The 14,282-nt window shown below is 42.5% G+C and overlaps 1 protein-coding gene across 6 annotated transcripts in view; it reads left to right on the plus strand.

Annotated features, from left to right (window-relative positions):
- Positions 1-10,752, plus strand: part of EVA1A (eva-1 homolog A, regulator of programmed cell death) — an 80,467-nt gene extending 69,715 nt beyond the window's left edge. For 5 of the 6 annotated variants that reach the window (XM_064481981.1, XM_064481982.1, XM_064481983.1 and 2 more), the window contains one exon: positions 9,498-10,752. In XM_064481981.1, coding sequence (XP_064338051.1) covers positions 9,498-9,868 — 371 coding nt within the window. In that variant the 3' untranslated portion in view covers positions 9,869-10,752. The remainder of the gene's footprint in view (positions 1-9,497) is intronic. The other variant, XM_064481985.1, reaches the window with a different exon arrangement.
- Positions 10,753-14,282: the final 3,530 nt, after the last annotated feature.

The raw sequence follows: 14,282 nt of genomic DNA on the forward strand, positions 1-14,282 counted from the left end.
TGATGGTGTTCTTAGCTGCGCAAAAGCTTTTAAGTCTAATTAGATCCCATTTGTTTATTTTTGCTTTTATTTCCATTACTCCCAGAGCTGGTTCAAAACATATATTGCTGTGATTTATGTCCACAAGTGTTCTGCCTATGTTTTCCTCTAGGATTTTATAGTATCTGGTCTTACATTTAGGTCTTTAATCCATTATGAGTTTATTTTTGTATATGTTGTTAGAGAATGTTCTAATTGCAGTCTTCTACAGGTAGCTGTCCAGTTTTCCAAGCACCACTTATTGAAGAGAATGTGTTTTCCCCATTGTATATTCTTGCCTCCTTTGTCATAGATTAATTGACCATAAGTGCATGGGTTTCTTTCTGGACTTTCTATCCTGTTCCACTGATCTATGTGTCTGTTTTTTGTCAATACCACACTGCTTTGATTACTGTAGCTTTGTAGTACAGTCTGAAGTCAGGGAGCATGATTCCCCAGCTCCATATTAGAAAAATGGGCCAAAATTTTACTATGAAGATAATTTATTTCAGAACTGTTTATAATAGTAAAAAATATATACATAAATATGTGAATATTAATTGAAGTACAAAAATGTTTATGATGTGTTAAGTAAACAAGCCCTGTTGCCACACAGTATATGCAGTATAATCCCATTTATGTGTATGTATTTATATGTATATGTAACCACATTTTACTCCAAACTATATCTGAATGCTGAGATATGTATGAGTATGTGTCTGTGAATTTTTAATTCTCTTTTGCTTAGCTATATTTTTAAGTATTTTCAAGTATTTTATACTTCATTGATACTACTTTTGTAATATGTAATGCTATTTTATTGAAATTAAAATTATATATATATATATATATATATATATATAAAATTAACATCGCCCTACTCTTTTCTGACCTTCCTAGCTGAGTATCTAAATGCCCTGAACATTACCAATTAGATGTGCCATATGTATTTCAAATTCAGCCTTGCCTGGAATTGTCCTTCTGTTTAAATATGCTCCTTCTTTTGTGTACCACCTAGGGCATTACCCACACTAGAAATATGATTTTTGGCCTTTGATCTATCTTCTTCACTGCTCATATCCAATTGCTTAGGGTTGGTGCATTTCTCCTTTCAGTGTCCCTGAAATGCATCCCTTCCACTTCACTCCCACTATCACTGAGTTGGTTAAGCTCATTCGTGTTTTTGTCTGCCTTGCCATAATGGCATTTTCCATGGTCTACCAACCTCCAATCTGTGTCTTCTAGAGAAATGGTCTTTCTAAAATGTAGGTGTGATGATGCAATTCTTTTTACTTCTTAGAATCTGTTAGTAGATCCTCATTATATCTAGGATAAAATCCAAAGACTTTTGTATCGTTTAACAGTTAGGATTGTTTTGGCTGCAAATAATAGAAAACTTCAGCTTGGTGGCCTAAACACACAGAAGTTATCTTACCCACATAACAAGAAGTCTGGAGGTGGGTGGTTGCTAGCATTGGTCCATTGACTCAGAAATGTAGGAGCCAGCTTCTCTCTGATTCTCATGGCCTTTCTTTTATGCTTGTCATCTCATGGCTGCAAAATGACTGCTGTTGCTCCTGCTGTTTGAGTCAAGATTTACAATAAACATTTGAAAAATAGGCACCATGAGCAAAGCACTGTGCTAGGTAACTGGAAGCCTAAAGTCGTGTGGATTTGCTCCTCAATTTCTCACTGTTGTGGGGAAGATATGGTTATGCAACTAATTATAATACAGCTACATAAAGTGCTGTGTAGATTGGAGAGGCTGGTTGTGCTCATCGTCCCTTCCAGATTCAAGGAGCCAGAAAATCGTCATAATACAGTATCGACTTAAGCAGCAATAAAGCCAGATCAGAGAGTGTGTCAGGCCTTCTACCCAGCTGTCCTTGAAGCCGAAGCCATAGGACCGCGGGGAGGGGGCACGGGGGGAGGGAAGCTGAGAGATATACAAGCAAAGGAGCATGCGCCAGAGCCAGGCGAGCGGGCACAGTGGTTCTCCAGCACTCCTTCCTGGGGACAGAAAAGTCAGGCTGAAAGGAAGCTTTCTTCAGCACTTCAGAGGGCAGCAGCATTAATGGGAGTCTTTGGTTTTCTCTGGGGAGGGGCAGAACCCCACGAAGGGACATCCTTGCAATGCCTTAAGAGTTCAGAGAAGAGATTGTGCTGAATACTCTCTGATACTACACAAGCCCCATTGTTTTGTTTAAAGCTTTTTTATTATCTTTTTTTATGTTTTTCTTTCCACTTAAGGGATTGAAAGCTTTGGGGCCAACAAGAAAGTCCAGGCAGGAAAAGATCTCACTTGCATGGACGCCAGCTGACCTGGCCTGGGCTAGTGTTACTTCCTCTCCTACAGAGTCTGTTGGACATGATCTGACTTCCAAGGGTGCAAATGAAATTAGCCCCAGGACCTCCACATAGTGCCTCTTCCTGCCTGTGAAAACAATGACCCTGCAGGAAGCAAGATATAGCAATACATTTGTTTTTATTTATTGAGGGAAAGCAACCAACAGTAGCCCTCCCTACTCTGCTTCTTAGGCAATTAACATCTGGCTGGATCTCCTCAAGACAGGGGTGGTTCATTGGCTACGAGGAAGTGACCTGGAGCAGAGAAGAGAAAAAGCAACCACAATAGAGCTACAGTTTTGACTTTTTGTAAAAGAATAAGGCAGAGAAACAACACAAATCATATCAGCTGTGAAAATCAGTCCTGTGCCACCTGCTCAGGATCCAGTGAGACCCAGTAAACCCTCGCTTTCTCTGTTTGCTTTCACTGGGCTTCTCTGCAGGCAAAGAAATGTTTTCTGATCTGTGTAGTAATTCAGGGCAGGTGGACTAGTTACACTAAAGGGAGAGTAGTGGTTTCCAAGATTCAGTTCAGTAACCACCTTCAAAGTTGCCCTGTGTAGTAGGTGGGGTGAGGGTAGGGTGTGAAAGACAGACACACACTCACAGGGAAGGGAAGTGGGATGAGAAAAGAAAGGAAGGAAAGAGGGCGAGAGGGAGGGAAACAGGTGGATGGAGGAATGAGAGAGAGGGAGGAGGGGGAAGAAAGAGAGGAAGGAGAGAGGGAAGGAAAGGAAGAAGGAAGGAGGGAGGAAAGAGGGGAAGATGAGAAGAAAATGGAGTGAGAGCGAGCTATTCTTTGTTGAATGCCTCTCTTTGCCAGGATCTGGGAGAGTCCCCTTTACGCGTGCCGTCTGTCACACCTTTAGCACAATTCAGCAGAGTAGACAGTGTTACCATTGTTGAGAAGGGAGTCTGAGATGAGGCTTCAAATACAGGTCTGCTTGATAGTTTTCCACCCTGGTAAAAGCATGGATTTGTGCATCTTTTCTAGAAAAGCCTTTTCAGATTTCTGTATCTGAGCTTAGCTTTTCGACTCACTTTTGTATTTCCAGGGATCCCTCCCTCTTCATGCTTCTCTAATTGCACTTCCCTTTGGTACTGCAACTGATGGGTCAGCTTCCCTGCCGGGCTGACCTGTCAGTTATGCTCCTCAAAGCAAAAGCTCCCTCAGTATTCTCAGTGTTTGCTGAGTATCAGCTAGACAGAGTCCAGTTTCAGGCTCCTTCACTGCTTCCTTCCTTCCTTCCTTCCTTCCTTCCTTCCTTCCTCCTTTCCCTCCTTCCAGATATAATTGACATAGAACATCGTATAGATTTAAGGTGACAACATGTTGATTTGATACATTTCTATAAAACAGTATGATCACCATCACACATTAGTTAACACCGCTCTCACATCATGTAATTATCTCCTTTTTGTGTGTGTGATGAGAACAGTCATGATCTAGTCTCTTAGCAACTTTGAAGTCTGTAATACAATGCTATTGTCTGTTGGCTTTGCTGGGCATTAGGTCCCCAGGACGTATTTATCTACTAGTTGCTAACATGTACCTTTCAACAGCATATCCCCCACCCCTGAGCCCCTGGTAGTCAGCATTCTACTCTGTTTATAAGTAAACTTTTTTAAGAATAAGAAAATGAATATATATATGCTCATGTATGACTGAAGAGTTGTGCTGTGAATCAGAAATTGACACAACATTGTAAACTGACTATACCTCAATTTAAAAAAAAAGTAAACGTTTTTAGATCCCATGTTACTGATATCATACGTTGTTTGTCTTTCTCTGTCTGACATTTCATTTAATGTCCATCCGTGTTGTAAATGGCAGGATCCATCCATGTTATAAATGGCAGGATCTCCTTTCTAGTGGCTGAATAAGATTGCAATATATATCACATCTTCTTTATCCATTCATCTGTTGATGGACACTTAAGTTGTTCTCATATCTTGGTTATCGCGAATAATGCTGCCATGAACATGTCTTCAAGGTAGTGACTGCATCTCCTTCTGTTTCCTTGATCATCTCAATGTATGCCAAAAAAGCATTTGACAAAATGCAACTTTCTTTCATGATAAACCCTCAACAAATTGGGCATAAAAGGGACATAACTCAATATAATAAAGGCAATATAGGACAAGCCTGAAGCTAATACCATACTCATTGGTAAAAGATTGAAAGCTTTTGATCACATACAAAGGCTCCACCCTTCCATTCCCCCCTTTACATTTCTGATGTCACAGTTCACTTCTTTTTATACTGTGTTTTCTTTAACGGATTACAGTAGTTACAGTTATGTCTAATACTCATTCCTTTCATCTTTATACTGCAGGTAAGTGGTTAACACACCATCCTGTTCCAGAATTAGAGTTTTCTAAATCATTTGCCTTTACCAGCATGTTGTATATTTCAACATGTTTCTATGTCACTATCTAGCATCTTTTCATTTCAGCTGGAAGAAATCCTTTCAGCATTTCTTGCAAGGCAGCTCTAGTGGTGAAGAACTCCCTCAGCTTCTGTTTCTCGGGTGAAGTCTTTATTTCTCCCTCATATCTGAAGGATAACTTTTCCAGATAGAGTATTCTGGGTGGGCAATTTTTTTTTCTTTCAACCCTTTGAGTTGTCATTCTGCTATCTCCTGGCCTGTAGAGTGACTACTGAAAAATCTTCACATAGCCTAATGGGGGTTCCTTTGTAAGTTACTGTCTTTTTTCCTCTGGCTTTTTTTTTTATTCTCTCTTTTTCTTTGATTTTTTTTTTTAACAATTTCATTATAATGTTCTTGGGAGTCTTTTGCATTGAGATAGTAGGGTGATCTATTAGCTTCGTGAACTTGGGTTTCTAAGTCTTTCCCAGATTTGTGAAGTTCTCAGCTATTATTTCTTTAAATAAACTCCTGCCCCTCTCTTCTCCTGGACTCCAGCTAAATTTGTACTGTGTACATTTGATTGACTCCTTTAGGTCATGTACTTTCTTCACTTTTTTTTTTAATTCTTTTTTCTCTGTTCACCTCTGATTGGGTTATTTCAAAATTACTGTCTCCCTGAGTTTAGCTGTGGCACATGTTTTGATCAGAAATGTAGTTTCTCTTTGTTCTAGTAGTTTTAAAATTTGTACTAGTTCTTTGTTTCTGTTGTCATTTGTTTTATTTTTAAAGTTAAAATTACAAATCATGTCTAATCATACTGAATTGTAAAAATTCTACTGTATATTTATTTTAAGGAAAAATGAGAATAAAAATATCTGGTTTGTCCTGCAGAAAAAAAAATTTTTTTGCTAGCTTCCTGGTTGCTTATTATGTCTTGATCTACCCTGCAGCAGATTCTGTTGCATTTTTCATTTCACTCATGGAATTCTTCAGTTCCAGAATTTGATTCTTTTTCCTGGCTTCTAACTTTTCGCTAAATTTTTTCTCATTTTGTACATGTATTTTTCCCCCCTGATTTCATTGAATTGTCTTCTGTGTTTCTTGTAGCTCATTGTTTTCTCAAAACAGCTATTTCGAATTCTTTATCCACTGGATTATACGATTTTATGCTTTCGAGCTCAGTTATTCCAGGAGTTTCATCTCTTTGTCGTGTCATGTTTTCTTGATTTTTCCTCTTTCTTGTAGTTCTGCGTTGCTGGCTTTGCCTCTGAGCAGCATCCACCTCCTCAAATCTTTACTAATTGCCCTCAGAGAGGGTATGTTGTTTGTTGGTTCTCTTTTGTCTGGAGTTCTCTCTGACCCTGTGTGTATACACTCCACATTCCTTGCTCCCTCTTGTAGCAGAATTCTTAAGCTTTTATGTCTTCCCTGGTTATAACTCACCTGACTGGCTGCTGGAAACCTCTCTTGTTTTCCAGAAGGTAGTGCTATAGCTCATTTGTATTTTCTGTCTTGCCCACAGATCTGGTCTGTTTTTCTGATAACACTCCGTTTCCCCTACTAACTCTTGCTGCCAGTCTCTGAGTGCGCTCAAGGCGGCACTGCAGAGGGAGGGGAGGTGTGGGTTTAGCACTTGGGGTGTTAGGGGTCCCCACCAGCTGGTGGGGAGATCCTGGGCTGAGATTCTCCCAGAAGCTCTTAAGTGGATTTCCTGTTGAAGCCCTGAGCACAGACAGCAGGTATCATGTCCCTTTAATGCCTTCTGATATTCTTATCAGCCTTTCCTGATCACCTCCTTGCCCCTAATCATGGAGGTTCTCCTTCAAGTACTCTGAGTATTGCTGGAGAGAAATCAGTTTCTCTTTTAGCATCCAGCACTGCTAGGGTAGCTGGGCACTCACACACTACTCTCCTTTTTGCCTATGGAGAGGTCACCACGGGAGAGTTTGGTCTCTTACTGTGTCAATTTGTGGGGAGGGGAAGAACTGGAAAACTTCCTCACCCTCTCTGCTGCATCCAAACTCATGTGTGTGTTTTTCCCTCCAGTGGTGCTCTAGTCACCTCTAGGGGGGCTGTGCTTTTACAAGTTCTCTCTCATCAGTGGGTATTTGCCCAAATCAGCACTATCCAGCTTTTCCCCAGTCATGACTGGGAGGTGTTGGGACAGGTTTGCTGGCTCTGTTGATTCTGCAGCCCAAACCAAGGTCTGTCTATTACTAGAGGAACAGGTAGGCGAGACTCCTCCCCAGTTCCTTGATGTATGTTATTAGATCACACACTCCCACAGGGGCACTCTTGTTTGTGCGTATAGCCCTAATTAATCTTTTTAAAAGGGATGGCAAACAGTAAGGATGTCTCACACCACCATGATGTTGACACCATTCCCCTGTCATTGTGTTTCTATTTTTGACTACTCTTATGTTGACTATTTGTGTTTTCTATTTCCTTCTCTAGTCTTTTCTTTGTACCTATAATTTATATCTATTTTATTCACATCACTGTCATTTCAGTGGGGGTTTCAGAGAGAAAGGGGGATCATAAACACATGTGTTCAACATGCTGTGTTCAGATTGACAGAACCTTTACTGGGTACAATTTGGAATGTATAAAACCTCAAAATTCCTATGCCCTTTGACGCAGCTGTTCTATTTTTAAATAAATAAACTGCATAATTAATTCTGCATCCGCATAAAGAGATGTATACAAGGACATAATGATATTGACTCTAGCACTGATCATAATAGTAAAAAATTGGAAACAATTTATATGCTATCAACAAGGAAAAGGTTATATATACTTTGATGTCTGTATTGCAGAATCATACCCAGCAGTCAAAAAGAATGCTATTGACAAATCCTGAAATCTCTCTAAGACATATTTTTAAATTTAAAAAGCAAATATGAATCATATATCATCCCACTTATAGTCCTAAAAACCCCACAAAACTATATATTTTGATTCATACTTACAAGTGAATATAGATTATGGACCGATTTGCTGACGTCAATCTTGAGTCCTGTTGGATTGACCATGCCCTCTGACCCAAGGCCAGGCATGTTTCAGCGTACTCAACATAACTAGAAAGGGGGATCTGTTCACTCAAAGGCTCTCATTCTATTGAGCACATCATACAATGATCACCACTGGACCCACTACGCCCAGTGATCATCAACAGAATGATTATTTTCTTCTCTCACCAAGGCAGGGCTTAAATAACTCCCCTATCAATTGACCTCATGGGGTGATTCAAAAATGCCTACCCTAGCTTTCAATCTGTGACTTATGTTAGCTATTGCTGCATAACAAATTGCAGATCTTCCTCAATTTACAATGGGACTAGGTCCCAATAAACCCATTGTAAGCTAAATACATCCTAGGTCAAAAATGCGTTTAATACCCCTAACCTGTGGAACATAGTGGCTTAGCCTAGTCTACCTTAAATGTGTTCACAACACTTAAATTAGTTTGCAGTTGGGCAAAACCACCTAACACAAAGCCTATTTTATAACAAAATGTTTACCATTTCATGGAATTTATTGACGGCTGTACTGGAAGTGAAAAACAGAATGGCTGCCTAGGCTCAGAATGGTTCTAAGTGTGTTGGTTGATCGTGTGGCAGACTGGGGGTACAAATCACTGCCGCTGCCCAGCATCAGGAGAGAGGATTGTATTGCATGTTGTTAGCACAGGGAAAGATCAAAATTCAGAATTAGAAGCATGGTTTCTGCTTGGATGCATATTGCTTTGACTCCATTGTAAAGTTGAAAAATTGTTAAATCTAGCCCTTATAATTTGGGGACCATCTCTACCCCCAAAACAAAAACACATATTAATTATCACCCAGTTTCTGGAGGTTAGGAGTCTGTACTTGGCATAGCTGGGTTCTCTGGTTCAAGGTGTCCCACAAGGTTGCTGCAAAGCCAAGGTTCTGGACACCTCAAGGCTCCAACAGGGAATGACTTGCTTCAAAATTTTAAATTCCAGTAAAATACCATTACTTATTGCAAAAGTAATCTCAGTGAGGTATAGGATACTTAAAATCTAGCTAGGCAAAAGAAAATTGCAAATACACAGACACATATTCATACACTTCCAAGCTCACTTACATGGCTGTTGGTACAATCCAGTTCTTTGAAGACTATTAATCAGAGGCCACTCTTAATTCCTCACTTTGTGGGTCTCTCTGTAGCCCAGCTCATAGCATGGGAACTGACTGAATCAGAGCAAGCGAGTGAGAAAAGTTAGAGAGCTCATGAGTAAGTTGGAAGTCAGGCTTAGGTTACCTAAGCTTCAGGTCATCTATCATTTTTGTTAGAAATAAGTCACTAGGTCCAGCCCTGGAAAGGAAGGGCTTGCATGAGAGTATGAATACCAAGAGGCGAGAATCATCTTAGAAGTCGCCTACAATTTATGATTAAAAGGTAATTCAAGGGGTTGCAGGAGCAAATTCAGAGGCAACGATTTTTCTGGTATAAGCAATTGGCATCTACACACAGTTACTTCTCACAGATACTAAATAATACTTTTTTTTTTTTTAATAGTGAAAGAATTCCATACACTCTTTACCCACATTTGCCATTTGTTGAAAATTACATTTTGAATACATTATGTAATTTGTCACAAGGGAAGGCAATATTTGTAACCACAAAAGCTTTGGGGTCTGGTGAGAGGCGTGCGTCCTGTTCTGGAATCATATTTGCTCTCTGCATATATAGTTCTCATCTCTCAGATGTTCCCTTCTGTCTCCTCCTCTTCCTCCAGAGAGTCCTGAGCGAGCAGCTCTGTACTTTGTCTCTGGCGTGTGCATTGGGCTGGTCCTCACTCTGGCTGCCTTGGTGATCAGGATCTCTTGCCACACAGACTGCCAGCAGCATCCCCAGAAGAAGCTCGCGCAGGACGGAGAAAGCAGCGACTGCAGCGACAGCGAGGACGGCAGCTCAGACGCGGTATCCGATGTCTCGGTCAGGAGACACCGCCGCTTCGAGAGGACTTTGAACAAGAACGTCTTCACCTCGGCAGAGGAGCTGGAGCGCGCCCAGCGGCTAGAGGAGCGGGAACGCATCATCAGGGAGATCTGGATGAATGGCCAGCCTGAGGTCCCCGGCACCAGGAGCCTGAACCGCTACTACTAGGGGCAGACAGGGACCCGCACCGCCCTGGAAGCCTCCTGGAAGAGAAAGGGTCCACAGGGGCGGTGAGCCCAAAGGGCTGCGCGCAGTTCTGCTACTCTGGCCAGAGGCAAGCAGGACACTCTCATTTTCCAGCCAGGAGGACTGGCTTCTCTCTTCTGACTAAACTTAAGGGAGAAGCAGAGAAACGGAGTTGGTTCATCTCTCCAGGTCTTGTAATGGTGCTGAAAACCCTCACCAACAATGTGCATGGAGATCAGAAAAACAACTGTGGTTCCCTTTGAATTCTGAGGATCTCAGAAGCTTCTGCAGACTTCACTGTTATATGTTATTTCTTTACAAAAGGAAATATTATAACATGAGTGCGAGGAAGAGCAGGGTTGACTTAACCCAGTGAATGCAATTTACTTAATGACTCCATGCTATGGAGATGATTTTGATCCACACAGCATGATCCATGCATATTATTTAAGTCTGATTCTTTAAATCTCGTGTTGCAGTGGCAACCTCGTCCATTTTAACTGGCACCTCAGGGATTAAAATCCTATATTTTTAATTACAGTTCCCACTTCTCATGAAAATTAATAATGTATTAGAGATGTGTCAGTGAAATAGAAAAGTGTAAATAACCTCACAAGATGAAGGGTTTTATGTTAAATAGCTTATAAAGAATATATTAAGATACATACTTGAAAATGCTGCACAAGAATAAAAGCTGTGTTTTTCCCCCTTTTGGAGAGAAAAAAATTTTGTTATGACTCTAGATAATTATGATTTTAAACATTTTGTTAAAAAATGTTTTTGGATTTGTAAGAGAAGAATGGGAATGGGAGGTAAGGAATAAAGCCAAATTAGGTTGGGATGAAAAATAAATGTTACATAAGATCTTTTTTGTTTCATGTTCTTCTCTGCGGTTACACTTACCTTAAACAGCAGCCCTTTTATATAGATGGGTATGGTTTTGTTTGTTTGTTTGTTTTTTGTTTTTCCCCAGGCCCTTCAAGTAACTGGAGAACTGTGAGCAATGGAGAAACTGGAGAATGGAGTAATGGCCCCTACGTGATGAGATGTGATCAGACCTCTACGTAATGTTTCATTTTCTGTATGCTTATGTTATGGCTACAGTGTATTTGAGTGATTGTTAAGCAGATAGAGGAATAAATGATTACCCGAGGGCAGACATAATATGATGGCCTCATACGGAGAGGGGACGTTGGTAAGGAAGGAAGAGAGTCAAGGCTGAACCGCGTTTGGAAATGAGTTGCAGAGGAGGAAGGAGCATCCTCCAGACTGACAGGCAGGAGTAATGAGTTCTGTCCGTCTGTTGGCGCCCTGCTCTTGCGGTGCAGTGGGCTCCTTTGTCTGCCTCTCTGGATGCTCCAAAGCCTTCCTGTTGGATTTCCTCTGTTCATTGACTTTGTCATCATACCTGAGAGGATGGCTGGGAGAGTTTCTCTGCTGGAGTTCTATTACTCTAGCAACCCACTCTTAGCAATAAGGGTTTGGAGGCTGTCTTAAGATTGAACGGTCACAAATACCCCTTTCCCAAATCTTGTTAAATCAGTGTCTCTGAATCTGGATTCCCATCCTTGTAGTTTCAGTCCGCTGGCAACAAGTGTGGGAATCATCCCACTCCCCTAGGCTTTATCTTAACATCATCCATCTTCGTCTCGGCCTCTATTTTTAAATTGAAATATAGTTGATTTTTTATCATTGTATTAGTTTTAGGTATACAGCATAGTGATTCAGTATTTTTACTGATTATACTCCTTGAAAGTTATTACGAGATAACGGCTGTAATTCCCTGTACTATATAATATATCCTTCTTGCTTATCTATTTTATTCCTTTCAACAAAGGTTGATGGAGGATGAGGTAGATATAATGTTGAGCAAAACAATCTCTCCTGGAGCAGTTTATGATTAGCTGGAAAAATAAGACACTGGTAAACTGGTACCAATAACTATAATGTCAGAATTTAATACCTCGTAAAAAAATAGTTGTAGGCAGGTGCATTTTTTTTCAGCAAATGTGCTCTGCTTGTGCACAAAGTTTTAAGTTAGCATCTCTGCCCCACAGGGCACCTCTGGTTGGCGGAGGAAATCAGAGCCTCTGTCCCAAGGAAGCAAGGATTGTTTTTCTGGTTTGAAGCTGCAAAGAGTTTAAAGCAGCAGAGAACACATGATCTAACCCTTAAAGAACAGGCAGGATTTCTTTGGGAAGAAGGGAGGGGTCAGCATCCCAGAGCTCAGTGCTCGGCTTGAACATCTGTGGCAGAAATAAGGGAGGCTCTGAGCCGGCCAAGACCCTGGGGTGGGGCCTCTGCAGGGACCGACTTCCTCAAGCACCTTCCATCACCTCGTGAGAGATCACCACAAACTTAGTGCCCAAACCCGAAATTCTTGTGTGATCTTTAAAAGAACGGCAGACGGCTGCATTTATCTTAGTCACCCTGTAACAGAAAAGAACAAAACTGACTATATTAGATCTGTTCCTTTAGCTTTAACTGCTGTGCCCTGTTTTCTAGGCTTAGTCTAGCTCGCTCCACACCCACGTGAAGAGAACAAAGTTGCAGAATAGAGAGTAACATTTGTTTTGTTGGAGGTTTTGCAGGAGCACCATGAGCTGGCCCACGTGGACAGCTGCAGGAACAAAGAATTCCTGCAGCAAGAAGTTTGCAACGACCAACCACACCCGCTCCCCTGTTTTTTTGTATAAAAGGAGCCTGTATTCTGACTGGACCAGGATGGTTCTCCAAAAATTAGTCCACCATCCTCTCTGTCTGCCAGCTTTCCAAATAAAGTTGCTATTCCTTGCCCCAGCACCTTGTCTCCCCGTTTACTGGCCTGTCGTGCGGTGAGCAGAATGAGTTTGGACTCAGCAACAACCCCAGATCAAAACTTGAGCAGGCCAGATATTTACCAGAGAAGAAAGAGCTGCAGCCTCTGGGGTGTTGGTGGGGAGTTAGGGAGATGGGGCTACACTCTCCCCACCCCTCATCTCTCTTTCTTTCCTTCTTTGTCAGTCTTTTTAGAGCCTGACACTGAAAAACAAGCACGGCCCGGCCAGCTACTATTTCAGCCTGTGGGAGCCACGTCAGGTGGTCGGCCTGCCCCGGGCTGAGGACTGTGTGGTGAGGGGTCGGGGCCCCTCTGGGAGGGCAGTGTTGTAGGCGGGACGTGCAGCAGGCGCGAGGAGCGGGAGCAGCCCCCAGCATCGCCTGGGCCAGGTGGGCCGTGGAGTCCATTCAAAGACGCACACAAGCAAAGAGCAGGAGCTAGAAGGTGTTTGGTGGGTTGAGGGGGAGGGCGTGTTATTATTTTACTTTTGTTTTTCTTTTCAAGGGAAGGAACCACGTGAGAGTCCTCTATTGACACTTGGGTGTGATCTTGGCCGGTATAAGAGCCGTGGGCATTCCTGGAGCTTTTCCAGTAAGTATGCTCACTCTCTGCACTGCCTTTCCACTTCTTAAAGAAATTTGTCATAAGTGTAATTCCCAGGGTGGAAGTTTTAGAACCTTGAAAGAACTTTCAGAACTTTGAAGTGCAAAACTGCTTGACTCTCCTGTATTACACTCCCAGCAGCACAGAGTGGGCATCGGGGCTCAGGGCACCCAGCAAGTTTGTGGGGGAAAGTATTAACCTTCTGCCTGATTAAGAATCAACAAGCCCCTCAGGCCTTGCTGCTTATGAGTTGTTTTGGGAACACTGTGGAGTGTGGGTTTGGAGTCAGATAACTGAGTCTGGATCCCCGACTTGCAAGGATTTGGCATGGCCCCCAGAGCCCTCCTGAGAAATGGGCAAGTGCCCAGGTGCCCTTCTGCTCTGTCTCATTGGATCTTGGTGTCAGCCTGCATGGGGGAGGGGATGCTGGCTTTGTCCCCTGAGGCTTACAGAGTTCCAGGGCTCATCCCAGTGCAGAGCTGACCACAGGGCTTATGAGCGCTGGGGGCTGTCTAGTGCTTCAGAGGTCTCAGTGTGTTCCACGTGCTGCAATGAGGATGCCACCGGAGCCCAAATGAGCCTCCAGCCCCCGGGCACTCCTGGCTGTGGCCACACACAGGGACCTTCTCTGGGAAGGGGCTCAGCTTGGAGGGTGTGGAGGCTGGGGTTAGGGGAGGCAGTGAGGCCCACAAGGACCATGCTTCTGGGCCGGCCAGGTGGGAGGGCTTCAGAAAGTTGGCCGCACATCTTTCTCACTCAGTCTGGGCTGAAGTCCTTGATAGTTGGCTCTCAGAAGGAAGCTCAGAAAGTGGTCTTTTCTAAAGTGTCACAATTTCTAAGCAGACTCAGACCTGGGTGCAGACCATCTGCATCTTGGACCTTTACTCTTCTTCAAACAACCTCAGAACAGGTGGGCTTGCTTTCCTTGGCAAAAGTGACTCAGGGACAAGCGTGCATCTAACTCGCACTCGTGTC

The sequence above is a fragment of the Camelus dromedarius genome, chromosome 33 (assembly GCF_036321535.1).
Source record: "Camelus dromedarius isolate mCamDro1 chromosome 33, mCamDro1.pat, whole genome shotgun sequence".
Lineage (NCBI taxonomy): Eukaryota > Metazoa > Chordata > Mammalia > Artiodactyla > Camelidae > Camelus > Camelus dromedarius.